This window comes from Anopheles stephensi, chromosome 3 (genome assembly GCF_013141755.1).
Source record: "Anopheles stephensi strain Indian chromosome 3, UCI_ANSTEP_V1.0, whole genome shotgun sequence".
NCBI classification, from domain to species: Eukaryota; Metazoa; Arthropoda; class Insecta; order Diptera; family Culicidae; genus Anopheles; species Anopheles stephensi.
This window is the reverse complement of record NC_050203.1, coordinates 20,046,113-20,064,570: the sequence shown is the minus strand read 5'-3', so window position 1 is coordinate 20,064,570 and position 18,458 is coordinate 20,046,113. Positions and strand designations below refer to the sequence as shown.

At 46.4% G+C, this 18,458-nt stretch overlaps 1 protein-coding gene across 8 annotated transcripts in view; it reads right to left on the bottom strand.

The window, feature by feature from the left end:
• The window catches only part of LOC118512760 (nuclear hormone receptor FTZ-F1-like), a 124,570-nt gene that overhangs the window by 37,145 nt on the left and 68,967 nt on the right, over positions 1 to 18,458 (bottom strand). For 5 of the 8 annotated variants that reach the window (XM_036057652.1, XM_036057653.1, XM_036057654.1 and 2 more), the window contains exons 3-4: positions 12,441 to 12,638; positions 12,090 to 12,302 (exon numbers count right to left, since the gene is read on the bottom strand). In XM_036057652.1, coding sequence (XP_035913545.1) covers positions 12,090 to 12,302; positions 12,441 to 12,638 — 411 coding nt within the window. Of the gene's footprint in view, positions 1 to 12,089; positions 12,303 to 12,440; positions 13,667 to 13,952; positions 14,147 to 15,042; positions 15,166 to 18,458 lie in introns of those variants that run through there. The other 3 variants (XM_036057658.1, XM_036057657.1, XM_036057659.1) reach the window with 3 other exon arrangements.

Here is an 18,458-nt window from a genome sequence, read left to right as displayed (position 1 = left end):
AGAAGAGACTCAACATAAAAGAGAAATAAAAGAAGAACATAGAAATGAAAAGAATGTCTCTACAACTGACGTAATGTTTATGTTTAACAGTACAAACAACAAACAAACAAGAAGTAAAAACATAAACACACTCACGGTACACACTGCACCGTTGCAAGTCGTTACAGCCATTCTCAGGCCCGAAACGACCCCAATGTAGTGAGGGACTGTTTGGCAGTGAAGCCAAAATAATCAAACTCCGAAAGCAAACCCAAGATAGTGAACTTCACACCCTCTGAATCTCTACCACCCCGGGGGTTCCGTTTTCCTGCACTTTGGCGTGCAGTTTTCTGTTTTAGTGCATTTATTATTCTTTTCGCTTTTTTTCTCGCTTGGTTGTGAGCTACCACCCCCCCAGCCCATTTGTTGGAGGAGATGTTGTCATGGGGGAGGGCGAGAATATTCCTCCACACACAACAACGGCCGGCCCCCGTGCCGAAAGGGTTGAAAGGAGAACGATCGAGAAAAAGGGGGGGGGGGAGGGGTCGTCGCTGCTACACTAGCGCCATCTCGCTCGGCTTGTTCCTTCCGTTCACAATCGCGAGCCAGTTTTACGGGCTGCTGGAAAGAGAGGGAGGGGTGATGGTGAGCAAAGAGAGAAGAACGAAGGGTGTCTCGCTCTCGCATGACCTACTTGCGCGCCGTCACGATTAATCAATGCATAACTTTGAAAGCGAAATACGGCGCGAAGTGAACACACAACGAACAAAAAAAAAAAAAACGGACACGCATACAGCGAAACACAATCGCTTTGGAAGTTGTACACGTCGTTTGCGAGAGTGTGAGCGTTTTTTAGGAGGTCCACCCCACCCCGAAAAAACACCCCACCCTCCCTCCTACCCTTTCGTGTCTCACTCTCTCGCTTTCGCTCATCACGTGCGACGGTGTGCCTCAGACGACGCGCGCACGGTTCCATTCACCACCATCGTTTTGGCTGCGTTCGTCGTCGTTAAAAACAGCAACCGGTTCTGTTGCACTTCCATGAGGAAAGTGAGGAAACACCGTACCGACCCTCCCCCCCTGTACTACACCCCCACTCCTCCACCGCACTCGATCGACCGAGAAAACAACACAACCACCCTTGGCCCGTCGTGTGTACCGAACGAGAGTGAGAGCGAAATGAGCATTACCTCATCGCGGCCGGTTCGGTGCGCAGTGAGAAGTGAGATTTCATCATCATGCGCCCGAGCGAGGGTGAGTAATTGCAACCCGATCGATGATGATGACGATGATGGCCGGATAATGATGAAATGCATCTTCAAAAACACACACACAAACGCGCGCATCACCCAAGGAAGGATGCTTTTCCCTTGGGTAGTATCTCTCACTCCTTCTGTCAGGATTCGTGATAAAGCCCGTCGGTGAGCAAGCAGTGAGCAACCGCGTTCGATCAGGAGCGTTGGCTCATCTCACGCTGCTGTTAAATGGCGTCATAGTTTGCTTAATTAAAAAAGGATTAAAATACATGACCTACTTAATGCCATCCTTCTCGCAGCCATGAACGCGCACAGTAAAAATTGGCTTCTTTTATTAGCTCACGCTGGGCATTGGATGTGATTGAAGCGTTTTGATTCTGAACTACATTCAGACAAATTTTGCATACTTTAAATATTGACAAACAGTGACGGCCAAAAGTATAATATCACCTTTTATATAATTTTTTTACACTACTGCTGTCGATACGTTCTGTGTTTATCGGGACATAAAACAAGTGTTATTATTTTTAAATAAAATTTGGTATAATTATACAAAAATAAGGATAAAAAATCGTCAGGAACATTACCTTGCTGTGTATCAGCAATTTGCCAATTTTATCGAGCAAACAAAGAATAAAAAAAATCCATAAAACTTTGTAACATAATAAAATATTTAATTTATTTTTGTGAACGAATGAACCCATCTCAATATTAAACAATGTGTACAGAATATGGCTAAAATTGTTAAAAAAAATTGTTTAAATTTTTAATTCTATTTATTTTGACTATGTTTCATAATTTTTTTTTATTTATCGGTTAAAAAAAAGGGATTTTTGGAATTAAAATTACTCGGTTCAAAAATAAAAAATAAAACAAAAAAGCCTACATTTACTACAAAAAACTGCATGCCCAACTGCATATTCCATTCACCTTCTCCATTAGATAATGAATGAAAACCGTTCGCTTTAGAATAAGCCTTGGTTGTATGTAAGCAAACGATTTGTTGTAAACAAAATAAATAAACAAATCATTCCCAATCGAGACAACAACACAAAACAAACGGGGAAAGCAACAATAAAAAAAAGTAAACGGAAAACAAAACACACGCTCCTATCAATCCCACGCGGTGGTAATTGCAACCGTTTTTTTTTTTTCTTCATTGACTCACCCTTCCACCCTTTCCCTGTACCCACCCCCATTCTTCTCCTCCGCCCATCGATGGTGGCCCGATTGTAATGAAACGAAATCGAAAGTGTGTTGCTTTGTGTGTGTGTGTGTGTGTGTGTTGGTAAGCGTAAGTAAGTCGCGACCGCACAACAGCAGCTCGCGCAGCTCCTACGCGATGCGCCCCACAACATCAGCAGCAGCAGCAGCCGCGCCGTATGTGTTTGCGTCGACGTCATGCGCATTGTCGTCCGCGAACGGGGACGCGCGCTCACTGTGCGCGCCACTTTGGTAGGTGCCCTTTACGTGTCACTACGGCGAGTTTTTGCTTTTTTTGCTCTCATTTCCCTTTGTGTATGTAGCGGTTTCATTGATTTTATTTATTGTTATGATTCACTTTTTGCTGAATTTTTCGGTTTGTTTTGCTTTTTAATTCTTTTTACCCCCTGTTTTACCCTTTCGGGGCATTTATTTTAAATAACTGCTTGCCTTATTTAAACGTCCCGGATATCCTACAGACACAGTTTCAGATGACTGGTTGATTTTTGCGATCGGGTTTTTTGAATTCCCTTTGATCAACTTCTTCAATTTTTTAAAATCTTTTTTTTTACATGTTTTTGGCTGGTGTTGGTGCGTTGCGAAGCCGAAAGGTGTGGTGTTATGTCACCGCATAACGGCAATCAGCAGCGTCAACGGTGCCCCGTGACTGGCATGACAATATGAACCCTTCATTTGGAGTTGTGGGATATACAACAACCGGCTCTACTGCCACCGTTGGCGCGTTCCATCCAAGCGCTCCCGTGCGCTGTCGTTGGTCTGTCTTCCAAAACAACGCAACTGTCAGCTGGTAGATGGACACTGCTACCTTGGACATGCCGCGCGACACGTGATGGATTTGATGAAAAGGCAATTAAAATTCTTTCCCGCAGTGGAACACACAACAAAAAAAGGCGCATACTCACCAAAAACATAGTGGAGCACCTTACGAAAAAGTGGTGCGCCAGTATGAGTTGGAGTTGGAGAACCTGTTGCGTTTTATTATATGCAGTGCCAAATCATGCATATTTAGTGCAGCTTACCGAGGACCAATTGAAGTCAAAAATTTGAAGCTATCCTCAAGTATCTCTCTCTCATTTCCCTCTCTTCTGTGGATCTCTCGATCTGGCTGGCAGACCTAATTTCAATAATCAATCCCCAGTTTTCTGAGGTTCTGAGTCGAAAAAAAAACGAGTCCACCAGGGAAAACGAGTTCATAAAATCTATACAACGCCACCACCCCCCCATTCCTTCACGCCACAATTGCCGGAATGTTGTGGATGGTTGTGGCCAACATGGTGACCATTTGCGATGATGAGGGGGTTGAGTGGATGAGGTCAGAAGCGAATCTAGGTCACTCACACTATTGATGCTTGCCCGCTTACGGCTCGCTCAAAAAACGAGATATCCTTTTTCGCAAAAGTACTCTTTACACCATTCTCTCTCTCTCTCTCTCTCTCATCCGCTGTCTCTCTTTCCAAATGGTTCCATACAAACCGGTGCATTCTGATGCAGTCGAGGAACTCTCCGCTCAAAACAAACGACATGCACAAACACAACTCCGCTCTGTAACACGGTGAGAAAGAGCGCATTCTTAAGGGTTGATCGAGAATGGGATAGTCGTGAATTTAGGGGGGGGGGGGGGGGGGGGGCAGTTTTTTCGGGACAAGCCGACCGAGACTCAGTACAGTGCGTGTCGGTTTTTGGCGACCGAAGGGATCTACAGTCTATTTTTGTGTTTGGAATGGGGGTGTTGGTCCAAAAAAATGAGCATGGTTTTGAGGGTAGAGCAATTCTTTTTTTCATCATAAAACATGGATTAAAGTAAATGGTCTAATTCCTAAAGGCTCTGAAGAATTAGACGAAATAAATACCTTGTTTGTGTACTCCATTTGAATTTATCTGTACCGAGAGCGGATTAATTCAACGCTCTTAACGCTACAACGGATTGCCCGTCTCGAATTGACGCTTCGCCAATGTGTGTTGGTGAGCTCACCATAAGGCACAGAATGCAGTGCAAAACTCCATTCTACATTCTAGCACTGAAAAAGAATGGGCCGTGGAGCAAACAACCAAGGCATGAAGAAATTATCTCCCATCCTTCCAACATTCTAGAACCGTGGTTGCAGTGGGACGGTGTAGACAGTTTTACGAAATTACGGTCTCCAATGGCGTACCCAGGAGAACGGCGTAGACAGTAGAATTGGACTTGCAGATGCTATCTTCTGCCAGATGGCTTTTAAAAATAAGATATTATTGAATAATAAGCTTGAGAAAAATTTAATTTTAAATCGTTAAAAGGCTTCACATCATGACAAGGCTCAATTTAAATGCGACTTCAAAATTTAAACTTAAATAACAATTTTAACCATTCTTTCGCCTGATGTGTATCTCCTTTGTTTTTTCAATCCAGCCGATACTGCTTTGTCGCCGAAAATCCCCTCCCAAAACTACTGATCTTCTCAAGCAACAGAGACAACATGACGAGAAAATTTTCCGGAAAAAAACCTTTAGCTCAAGGATACACAAAACAACCGAAACCACAAACTCGGAAGTAAATATTATTCTCCTTCTTTATGTGTCATTGTGAGCTCAGAGACTCAGCAGCAGCAGCAGCAACAGCAGAAAAAAAACGTACCCCGCGGTACGTCGCCAACATACCCACAGCGTTCGTCTGAAACGATTTGCTTGAAGGTTTGCTTCCTATGAGATGTCTCGATGAAATTTTCTACGTCGTTTCAACTGTCTCCTTCCACCGTCCACACCACTCGAAGCATAATTTTCTATTAACCTAGTCTACCACCATCACCATCACCCATCGGGTAAACCGTCCCCTCGAAATTGAGCGAGAGAGAGAGAGCACACAAAAACACACAGCAGGGAAAACTCCGCACGAGCGTAACGGCAACAGCGGTACAACAGCGTTGGAAAAGCTGGTTTTCCTCTCATCGCTGTGACCTTGGGCTAGATTCGGTACAGGGGAACGGAAAACTCGAGGGAACGGTCGGTCGCTGTCGGAAGGCGCCACCGGATGTCGGAGGCGCCTTCGCTTCTCTGCGCTTTCCGGGAGGGTGTCTTTTTCCCCCGACCGGCAAGATTTTCCGGAATCGATTACGAAGACTAGGGATTAGTTTTCCATGCAAAAGGGCATGTAAACCAGACAGTAATAAAATCGTTACACCTTAACATGGTTAAGATGGTGGAGTTATTACATTTAACTTGTAAAAATGGAAGGATATTCATTTAATTGTTCAAAAGGATTCATGGTAGTGAAACAAGAACAAAAAAAAGACCCCCCTAACTTCCGGTAGGAAAAACCATGGAAAACCATCCTAGCGACAACAACAGGAAAAACACAAATCTTCCCCGCCATCATTCAACGCCATGCTGCTTCTCCATTGTCGGTGCTCTTCTCTTCTAACGATTATAATTTTGCACAAAGCCGGAGCCGTGCACAGCAACACAGCGACGGATAAGCATTTGCAAAAACTAGGACAACCACAGAGCCAGCAGAGTGAAGGATTGCACTTCCGAGTGTGCTCCACGCCGCAAAGCGCAGTACACACGGTCTGCTGGTAGCAAGAACCACACCATTCCGCCATTGTTTGGCATGGATGAAATAAGAACGAACCAACCCAGCACCGAGCGAATTCGCCGACACAGATACTTGGTGCCGCGCGCGCGTGCCACGTCCTGAGCAGCAGCAGAGCACCGGTAGCCAACCATTTGGTGGGAAAAATCGATAAACGATGCAACAAACGATTGCCCTCGAAAAACATTTTCGCACAAGAAAACGGAACGCGACGCCGCATTCAACAACAGCAAAAAAAAGCACTGAAGAAAAATCGCACAAAACCCGAATCACCCAGTGGAGGAAAATCGGAGGACCGCGACCAGACAACGTTCGGTGCAAAAATTTGTCATGCCGAGGTGGGGGGGCCGGCTACACATTCAAGGTCAAGAAGAGGATATAACGAAGACGATTGTCGGTGTTTCCTGCCCGTTTTTTTGTGTTTCCTTTCCTGGTCTGGTGTGGAACAGTTTCCGCTTAAAGCGAAGCTGTGCATCAGCAGCACACAGGAAGTGGTGAAAAATTACAGCACGTTGGAGCAAACAGATCGATAAATTTTGGTTCCAGCTTCCTGTCCGGAAAGGGTGGTGGGGAGGGGGAGGGGAGGGGCAGAAAACCCGGTTTATCCTCCCGGCCAGACTCCCGGACGACATCGCAGTACCACACGATTGTACACAAAGGCAACTGAGCAATTCCGGAATGCAAGTGATGTGCTCCCGGTTCCTTGTGCACGACGACCTTGGTCTAGTTTTCCTGTGGCATTTGTTTGTCGGGATCGTGATCATCATTTTCCAGCTTGTGGGTCCAATAAAACATGTCAGAACCACCGTACTCCCTCCCGCCTCGCCAGTACGTACTGTTGTAAGCATGAAGAAAACTTTCCGGCACAAAGGCGTACAAAAGCACGGGCGCAAGCTAATGATGAATTTGCTACAAAGGCAACACCGGACCTGTTGGGATTTATTAACGCAGTTTCAAGGTCGAGGTGGAAGTTTTTGTGAGCTCGTAAGCGTTCGGTGGTAACAATTAGGAAGTTCTGCAGACGTGTTTGTTTGTCGTGAAGAAGCTTTTGTGCAGTGGAAATTTCTCTGTGGTACGGTTTTAAAAAAGAGATTCAAGCTTAATTAGATTATGGTGGTGTGATAGAAGAATCAGGATTAAAGATATTTACAAAACTGAAGTACAGCATTGATTTTAGCTCATCGTTGGAATTCTTAGTCTAAGCTTTTCAACAAATTTCTTAAACCAAGTCAGGCTGATAATGATTAATTTGCCTGCCGTAGTCTTCAAGTCCCGTCTATCCACCAGATTTAAAACCCAATATAAAAGCCTCAGCTTAAGGACGGCCCGATAGCAGAGTGCTAAGAGCGTCTGACTTGTACACAACAGGTCCAGGTATCAAATCACATCCCGAAGCATTCCTTCAGAGAAATGGGACCGTTTGGCTGACTAAAAAAAAGAGCTATGGATCAATTGAGTCAATGAAGCTAGGACCAACTTTGTTGAAGGCCCAGGGCCTTCCGGATTATTAGAGTAAAAAAATAAAAAGCCAGTGGATTTTAATAAAATCGCGATTTGTCAATTTTTTAACATTAGTTTTAACCTCTTTTTTATAAGAAAATTCTGCAAACTTAAACTTCTGAAAATGAAAGGACTTAAGGAGGATGTAATTTTCCACCATAAATGTTATGAGTGACCAACAAAAAAGGCTAGACCGTTTTTAATAGATAAATAAATATTATCAAGCATTTCTTATATGAAAGAAGATGCAAACTCCGTTTGAAATTGCTAGCATACCAACGAGCTTTATCAAAATGCTCGGTATTCCTTGATTCACATCTTTTCCAAGGAATGCAAAATGAAAATCATAACAATTTCTGACCATCTCATAGAGCATTTGATGCTAAATTTTTTACATCTTTGAGCTACCATCTTTTAATTTTTTTTTAAAAGATCCCTAAACCAGAACATCAAGCTTCCCAATGCCACAAAATGAAGGGTTGAATCCATTGGTCAACAGAAACACACAGACGCGCACACGCGCTGCCAGCAACCGCACACGAATAGGATACGAACGAAAGAATAAAACGGTGGCGAGAGCTGCAATGCTTCCATCACATGCACACACACACACACACACTCTCTCAGTACAAAACAAAACCCCCCAAAAAGCAGAGGCAATAAAAAAAAACAATCCCCCACCAACGAGTACCGCGCATCAGCGTGATCATCAACAGCAGCAGCAGCAGAATGATATCATTCGCGAGAACAACGTAAAACTAGGTCATTAGCGCGACCACCACCACCACCACAGCAGTGCTCCTCCGGCAGGCCCAGAACGGCAAGCATGAATAAAAAATGCTGCCACCTCCTCGTTACCGGCGTCTCCGCATTCGTAGCCGGCGGTGCCGCAGGACACAACCGCACACAATCTGGTCCGGTTTGGGGTAGGTCGTGTCGTGGCGGATGCACCCAGCTTCAAGTGGGTCCGTCGCATCCGTTGCATCCTCGGTGCAGGAAGAGTGAAGTGGATGGAGTAAAGGAAGCAACGCCGAGTGAGCGTTCTTGTGTGTGCATATTGAAATTTTTCTCTGCGTATGTAAACGGTAAATATGGTGGGAGAGAGAGAGAGAGAGAGAGAGATAGAAAGAAAAAAAACGGAGGGAAACGGGACCGATGATGCATTCCGGTGCATCTCATAAAGCCGAGGACGAGACGATGATGCCGAAAGAATGCACCAAGCACAATCCTCGCCTGCCGTTGAGCGAAAGCGTTCTTTTCTTGGAGTTGCAAAAATTTGCATATGCTGTATACTTATCAGTGAGGCTGGTTTTGGAGGAGGTTTTTCAAGAGAGTGAAGAACCAGAGCAGCCTTTTAAATGGTGTGCAATTTTTAAAACGCTATAGTGAGATGAAATTTTGATTGAAATTTTTATCAAACAATTAGAACCTCCTTAACGTTGGAAGAACCGGATATAAGTCCTTCGAAGTTTCTCCAGACATTAGTACTCCTTATAAGGACTCTAGTATTTTTCTTCGATACAAGTCCTACGAATTGCCAAGAACCCTCGGAAACGAGGTCAGACCCCATGTTCCCATGGAACTCCATCTCCAGAACTGTAGAAGCAGCCTCAGCCAATGAAATTAAATCCCTTTTAAAATTGAAGAACGGCACCAAAAAAAAAAAAGAAAAACATTGGCCCGCTTTGCTTTACTTTCCACGAACCAACTTAACTCAATATCTGTGTATCCTTTCCTACTTCCAGTTCTTCTGCTCTGGTTCTCTTTCGTCCAGACAGCAACTTGCTCCGTTCTGCTGCCCTTGCTGCTGCTGCTACGCACTCTCCGCCACGCTTATGACCCCAATAGGAGGCCTCTCACACAATTACAATAATTGCATCCAATCGGCTCGTCGTTCGACTGGCGTACCCTTCTGGATGCGTGGAGAATCCGAGTGTGTGGCTTTGGTGTAAACGGAAAAAAGGGAAGTTCATTCTGACATTTCAATTTCGCCCAAGACATCCGAAAAACTCCAACCGATCGTTCGAACTACTGTCATCGTAACACCTTCATATCCCCAAAATGGTCAGAGTGTGGTCAGATTATTTCTGGTACTTATGTAACATGTAACACACATCCACAATAACCTGTTCCTGACGGTAAAGGTGGGGAATCGCAAGAACAGACACAGGTGGTCTGGTGCGAAATTAAACCTCAACAGTTGTTATAGATTTGGTAGCCACAGTGCTTTGCGTTCAAAGTTACAAATGGTGGTGCAAAATCTTGGCTACCACCAAACCCGCTCTGACACACTGCCGAATGCTGTCATAATGGCCTCCAAAGTCTCGAGTCTCGGGTATGGTGCAATCGTACAGCGCTCACTAGCTGCAACCGTCGAAAGGTGGTGGTAGTGGAAGAGGAGGCTAGTCGCGACCTGAAATGAAGCAACCCGGTACCGAAAAACAGACAAACTGTCGAAAAAAAGTGAAACAGAAAACGAAAGCCCGCACGCATGAAGAACAAAGCCAACCGAACGAAGATAATACATCGTTCAAGGAGTTAAATGGTGGAGAAAACAAAGCCGAAAAACATAACACTTGGGAAGGGAGCGAGAAGAAAAGAAACAACAGTGAAGAAAACACAAGAAAAACCGTGAAACACAAGAGAGGAGAACTGCCAACCAAAAAAAAAAAAGAAGACCGTCCCCAGTGACAACGGATGACAAAAATCAGCCCCAAAAGTTGAATTCTCTGGCCCGCTTCCCTTCCCCGGGCGTCCACTCCGACAGGTCGCTCTGCCTGCTTACGGGACCTCCAACCAGTTTGGGGCCCTAATAACGGGGTTGGTGATGAGAAAGCCTCCCCCCAACAACAACAAAAAAAAACAGCTTCGCTCACTCTCACTCTCATACCGCCCGCCGATACATATTATTACGCCACCAAACCTGTTCATCAAAAAATTCGGCCCCCTTCGATCTTCTGCCCATCTCCGACCTCCGAGGGAGGGTCCTACGTAAACTATCACAAATCACATCTTGTTAAGCCAACCTGCGGCACCTGCGTGAGCGTGAGCCAGGAGAGCAAACGATCGCTCACCACTCACGCACTCTCACCCAGACTCGTTTGGCGCGTTTGGGTCTTACGCACATCTTATAACCGACAACCTTATGTCCGACGACGAGAGGGGATTTTTGGCTGCAAGCTACCACCACCGCTGGAGTTGGTGGAGTTGCCGAAATTTCACTTTCGATTTCGGCAATCACGCTTTACACACCCCTCTTTTGCCGAGGCTAGCGCGGTGGTGGTGTGTGGACACACAGGCAACACAGGTAGAGACCCGTTACCTTTCTTCAAGCAGAAGGAACCACTTTTCGGCACTCGTTTTGCGCCTTTACGCGTGTGGTAAGGTTTTGCCTTCGCTTCTGTGCGCTTACCTGAAGCCACACACACACACACACACGCGGACCGAAATTTGGGGTGCGATTTGGAAACTGTCGCTCGAACGACGATCACGACGAACGGCGATCAGGTGTTCGGTTCGTCGATTCGAGATGCTGTCATAAGGTTGGCACATGCTGTCATAAGGTTGACACATAACTCTTTCTCCCTATCCTTAGTGCTGCTGGGTCCCGTTAGAGCATGGTTTATAACCTCAATAGCTGTGTACGCTCTACCCCCTTTGGGATACACCCTTTAATGATAAACAGATTTAGTTACCTGGGAAGGTAACAAGCAGAGAGGTGCCCGCCGAACGGACTGTAAACACTGTACGCCCTCCGTAGGAAAAAGGATTCAGGGGTAAAACTTTCCCAAAACCGTGTCTCCAATTATAGAAGCCATATTTGTGTTTGTTGAAGATCGTTTGCCGATCATCAATAAACTTTTTGCTGGGTTCAATAAAACGGCGTGGGGAAAAAGGTTTCAAGGTACAATATGGGAAAGTTGGGACAAAGAACATAACAAAAACATTTGTCAATTTTTGGCGGCTTTCACTTCTTTTACGGTTTAAAGCTGCTTGCTCTAGTGTGGACAAGTCTTCAATCAAAAATCTGATCAGGACTATCGATCAACAGCAAGGACTTGATTCTCTAGCAGTATGAAACGAAGGTCTATTATAACCTCAAAGGGCAAGATAAGATCTCCAGAAGCTTAAGTGTCAAAGACTACTCGGTATTCTCTAGTGATCGTATAGATCTTCGATATCTAAGGATCTTCAAAATATTCTAATTCTCTATTCTGAACTGCAGATCGTCCCGATCTTTAGATTCTCGCGATCTTCAGATCAACCTTGAGATCTCTATACCCTTCAGATCGTCATATCCTTGACATTTTTATATATTTGAGATCTTCAGATCCTCGAGATCTTCAGAGCCTCGAGATCATCAGATCCTTAAGATTTCTAGACCTTCGTGATCTTCAGATAATCGAGAGCTCTAGATGCTTAAGATCTAGATTAAGGTCAAATCATTAAGATTAAAAATGATAGTACGTATAAGATGAGATGAGATGGGTTCGCTGTTGAAAAGGAAGATGGATCCTGCAATGAAATAAAAAGAAACAGCCCCCCGCTCTTGCGTCACTTACCTTCTAGCTTCATGCCGACCTCGAGACACTTCTGGAAGCGGCAGTACGGGCAGCGCTTCCGCTGCGTCTTGTCGATGTGGCACTGGCGCTCGGCGACGCACGTGTAGACCTTCTTGTTCTGGACGGTGCGCTTGAAGAAGCCCTTGCACGATTCGCACGTTAGCAGCCCGTAGTGGTAGCCGGACACCTTGTCGCCGCACACCGGGCACAGCTCTTCAATGAAATATTTCAAATCAGTTTGATCGCATTGGATGGCGGACACGACGCTCAGACTATTGAGTGCGGTTTGGTGCTCAATGAGGCTGCCGCCGGACGCGCCCCCGCCACTACTACAACTACCACCGCTAGTACCTGAGGCCGGTATCGCCAGATAGGCTGCCGCCGCTGCCGCCGCTGCCGAGGATGTGCCGCCCGCCGCCGTTTGGCCGCCGGCCGCCGGGCCACCGTTGCTGCCGTTGCTGTTGCTGCCGCCGCCGCCGCCACCGCCGCCGCTCCCATCCCCATGATGGTAGGGACCGCCGGCTCCACCGACACTGCCGCCGCCGCCGCCTGTGGGAACGTGGGAAAACATTGAGTAGGCGGACGGGGGTGCGGCTGAACTTTCGTGGAAGCCGCCGTAAAGTGAACCGTAGCCGCCGGTTCCGTTCGATTGCGAATGCGACTGCCCGTTGCCACCCATAGTGTGCTGGGCAGTGCCGTGATGGCTGTGATGATGATGGTGGTGATGATTGTTTCCACCGTTGTTGCTCTGACCGGTGGCGTTGTTGCCGCCGCCGCCATTGTTGTTGTTGTTGTGATGGGACGGAAGATTGTTGTTGCTGGTACTATTGTTGTTGTTGTTGTTATTGCTTGAGCCCAACAGCAATCCGGTGGCTCCAGGATAACCACCTCCGGGAGTACCTCCTCCGCCGCCGCCGCCGCCGCCACCACTACCGTACTGAGGTGGTGGCATGCCGGTGTTTTGGCCGGCACCGCCAGAGTTAGCCGCCGAGGCGGCTGCCGCTAGCGAGAGGAGCTGCGTATTGCCGCCTGCTCCACCACCGCCCGGCGGTGGACTGCCGGACTCGCTGAGCATCGAGTACTGCGACATATTCAGCGACATAAACACGGTCGAATGCTGCTGATCCATGTCCAGTAACATTTTGTACCACGCTATTTGTTGCTGCCGCTTCGGTACGGCAGTTCCGGGGACGATTTAAAACTCAAACAAATATCTCACTACGAACACAGTTTTAGCAGGTCTCGGTTCTCGGTATTACGCTTTATATCCCGCGGAGGGGGACAGGTTCGTTGTATTACCCCTTTTGTTGGGCGTTAAATCGAGATATAATTATTTTACAAAAAATAAAGCGTGGCCACGCTTTTGTTTTTAACTTCACGCCGGACACATCTGACTGTGATTAGCTCCTTATATACAAGGATGTTTACTCCTTTACTACGCACTAACGATCACTTTTGTACCCTTGGGGTTCACCATTGATTAAACGAGACTTTCGGAAGGCTCTCACACTCGGTACACACACACACAGACTCTTCGAAACGGCTCGAGCACGTTTTGAACGCGCAAGTATAATTCTCTGTAACAATTGGAGGAAGGAAAACATAAATAAATATTTTTAAACACGGACGGATTTTTTGAGCACAGATCACACTAGCTCGGCGGATTGTTATCCTTGAACACACTTGGATGAGGCTCAGTTGCAAGATGGTTTCGATCACACTCTTTCCACACGGTTTGCTCAATTGGACATTCAAACAATACAACTCTCACACGACGGTCGCTCTAGTCAGAGGGCTGGATGTGGCTTTCAAACACTTATTCCTTGACGTATTTAAACGCATCACCAAGATCACACTACACACCTGATCGGTATCACACGGTAGAGAGAAGATCCGCTGCTAGCTTTTAACCTCATTCCGATACACACCATAATCCTCGCCGAACACTTGTGAAGAAGTGTACTTGCCACTGTAGCAGGTCACTTGATACATTCCACCGCTGGATTCACTAAGTGGATGCAAAGTTATACCACCACCACCACCACAACTACCGGAAAGAAGCGATCGGTCGAGCACAGAGCACCGAAAAAAAACAATTATATAGAACACCAACCTATATCCGCATTTTTAAACTTTACGTGGTCGATATTGGTGTACTCACTTCACGAAGAAACTTCATCAAACTGAGCTCTGTTAACACATGTTAAGGACCAGGATCAAGAATTTGTCAACTGATTGTCACCTTTGCAGTACAACTTCGGAATTCTTATTCCGAGACACTCCGGATCCGATCTTACTATCCGATCGCTCTTATCAGTGCCCACGAATGATCACGAACCTTCGGGTGACTGTGGTTCGTCCTTCTTGAGAAAGGATGCCACCGTGCTGCCGAACACATTGCGTGCCTTCACACTCGTAATCAAACTTTTTCTCACAAGTGTAAAACACTTAACAGGGTGACTTATCACGATCACTTCCGAAAAACGTTTTAATAGTATATCAACTTCCAACTTTTAAACTGTACACTGTCACACTAACTAGCGAGACTGGCGTAATCCTTCATTCCGCTGCGACCATCGGAACAGCTGTGTGTGTGTACAAGCGAGACGGTTTCGGGGACCGTTTCCAGGACAGTAGGTCACGGATTTTCGCCTTCACTGACACCGTTTTTCTTCACCTTCGCGCATGTGTGTGTGTGTGTGCGGGTGGTGCATATTACGATGGTATCGATTCGCGTATTCCACTTGTCACAAACTCGCACACCACCACCGATCGATTGAGTTTGGTATCCGCGCGCCGTCGTTGGATGAAGGGAAAATTCAACGGTCGAAATATTCACGCACCAGACCGAACAAAACACCAAACACAAAAAAAAACCGCAACCGTGGTGTCCTCACGTCCGCAGGAGAAAAACCAAAAACGGGGCAGCAGCACCCGGCTATACTAAACACACCGAGAACGCACCGGGACCGAAACCGACAAAGTACAAACAAAAACTCCGCACGGGGTACAAAACACCGGGAGGACGATGTTCGTCGTGCGCAAACTGCTCCGGTTGCTGTCAAAATGACTGCAGTCAGATCGCGGCAAGACCGCTGCTGCCGTTGCAACCGAGACGATGCTGTTGCCTGGCGTTTGGTGGTGGTGGTGGGTGACCCGAGAGACACGACGATGACGATATGACGAGCGTTTTTTTTTTCGGTTGCTGAGTTTCGGAACACTCCCGAGTGCTCAGGAGGCTCGTGAGGCGCGCACACGATCGAGCGAGAACTACGACTTACGGCGGACGGACGGATGGGTGGTAGCACTATATACTACACGCCCTACTATAACGCTTGATGTGTGTGTGTATATAATTACAAGTTCAAGTCTTTATTTCGGATAACGCCAAGTGCCCGGCTCGAGCGTCCGATCACAAAAGAGTGCCGCGTTGTTGTCTGTTCGCTTCGTAACCCTCCGCGGGGCTCGGTCACTGGGCCACTCTTTCCGAATGTCGACGATGACGACGCGCTCTGCCGTGTTTTTGGAGCGGGCGCGTTTAGGACACGGTAGGTTCGAGTGAATTGTTTCTGTATGTGTGTGTATTGAAAGCATCCCCTAATTATGTACTATGTACTATGCACACACACACTCGGTTGGATACAGGCGCACATTTTTTTGCTCACGAGTGTTTTGGGGGCGCCGCACACCACTCACTCACCGGAGATGCCGAGTAACGAGCGAAAAGAAACCCCCCATTTTATTTCTCACACAAAAAAGCCACCCCTTCAAAAGAGGGGAGGGGGGGGGGGGGGCAGGGAGTGTTGTGTTTTGGAAAACCAAACTCAGCTCAGAGAGTTCAGTTCCGAAATTTCCCGAAGTTCGGTAAAGAAACGCACTCTACTGGCCGCCCTATCTCACGTTCTCGCTCGCTCTGTTTGTAATCGGCACGAATGAGTGCGTACCGTCGTGAGTGACTCACAGTTCCGTGAGTTGTGAGTGAGGAGCAAATAAAAGGGTTTGTAAAGACCCCCCCTTAGGAAAAAAGGGGGAAAGTGAGTGAGAATGGGGTATGGTGGAGAAACAAAAAAAACGTGAAAAAACGTGTCACAGCTTGTTCGATACACACACACACACCGAACGTGGTGGTGGAGAATTGAGTTCTCATCATCCCCTATTTTTAAAAACTCTCACTCTCGCTTGGCCCACTTTTCGGTTTCACTCACCGTTCACTCACGCACGCGAACCTCACACGGCACTCATCGACAACGAAAACGCACATGGTTTGTGAGTGTGTGAGCAAGAGTGAGAAAGAGAGAGAAAGAGAGTGAGGGTATGTGAGATCGTACCGGTTTCAGGGGGTTCACTTTCGGTTTCACGCTCGGAACACGATGTGGCCACCCGACTGTGAGGAAGGTTGAAAGAGATGGAAATTATGAAGTAATACCTGACCCGGTGCGCGGGTTTTTTTTTTGCTGTTTAATATTTTTATAATGCTTTGAGTATAGAAAATAGTAATTGTAAATTATATTAAAGGTAGAATAGATTCCGTATTTACAGTAAATAAATTCACTTTAATTTCTGGAATCCTCAGGTAATGGAAATAATTAGATAAAACTATTAAAACTTGAGTTCTTGAAAGAAAGAAATTGAACGATCGAGTTTATGATATCGAACATTCGAGAATAAATTTTTAATTTTTAAATATGGAGTAAAAATGCAATTTCGTATTTAATTTTAAATTTTCGATAGCAAATAAGCTCTAAAATAATTATAACAATAGCTTGATCTGCATCCATACGATCATCTGGCTCGATCCAATGTTCAGCTTCCGTTTTTTTGAGCGGTCAAAAAAATTGCATTCAAACACCACCACTCACACCACCACTTCCCTATTCAAACTTCCTTCCCTGCGAGCGCGCGTCCGGAATGCAACCGGATCAGGGTGGAAAAGACGAAAGAATTGAACCTGACCGCGTGAAGAAATCGGGACCGACGGACGAAGGTGACGTACACCGCGCGTACGCCACTCTGCGGCGTACGCTCATGTAATAAGTGAAAGTGGCGCGCTCGTCTCGTTTAGCGAGACCGTTCGGTGGTAATAATCATCGGAAAAGGTAACGCGAAATGACAAATGGGTAGACCTGGTGGTGGTTGTGTTGGTATTGCTGCCGGTGGTCGTCATCGTCATCGTCGACGTTGTCACCGCGCGGTACTGCTGCTGCTGCTGCCTTTGGTGATAGCGATGACGGCGACCTACTTTTCGGGCCTGTCTCCTCTACACCGCTTCGTTCGCTTTACCGCTGGCTTTCTCACCCCGAGCCATGGGACCTCCCCCCGATTCAGGTCTATGTTAAACCGTGGCACTGTGAACGAACACACCAACTGCCAACCACCGAAAACCGCATCGAATCGCGCTTTTTGGAAGTATGGTCTATTAGTATCGAACGCCACCAGCGCCCCAAAACGTTTGACAATTAGACGAAAGTGAGGGTGTATGATTGTTCCATTCTACTCGTTCTTTCGTCTTTTTCTTTCTCGAGGAACAATCACTCAAAGGTTCGAGCAGGTTCTTACTCAGCGAGATGAATATTATCCATCTTTGTAGCCCTTTTTTCCGGACCAGCTATTAAAACACCGAGCACTTTGTGCCTCGCACCTCCGTACGAGGGCTTATCGGTTTGGGCAAGTCATGCTCCCCGAAGCAAAAGGGCCTGCATTTGCTTCTCTGTCTCTTTCTTTATGTTCCCTCCCAGCCTCACAGATGGTTGGGAGAAAATTAACATTAATAGCGCGCTGTAAGTGAGTGGCAGGAAAAGCCCTCATCTCGACTGAGGGAATGGATGTCGGGAAGGTGGGCTTCTAACCGGAACTGAGGAACTGACCTAACGTACGTTAGGAATCGTTGGGTTCGATTTTTGGTGGCGAGTGGTAAGTTGTGATGCGCTTCTATTTCAAGATAAGCTTAAATATTTTAGGCTTGTTGACACGCAGTGAGGTAGTCAGTCCCCACTACGAGAGGACGATCCGGAAGAGATTTGAATGGATCTGTAGATATCTGGACATAATATCTGTGGATATCTGCCGATGTCTGGACATCATATTCTGGATAGTTAGGTCCCGATAGAATGTAATACCCATGAATCCCAATAATCATCGTTGAAAAGAATATAGCTCAATTTTTACATCATATTCTCTCTACAATAAATTGCGAAATCTTCTATCTTAAGTGAAGCATGACATCAAAGATCGAAAATTGGGCAAAAACCAAAATCTCGCGCGAATCGAGAGAAAGTAACGCTACGGAACCAACCCGATACCTACGCACACCGAAACCAACCCGAGGACCAGGGTTTTGCGAGAAAGTGTGACGAGCAGGGCAAAGAAACA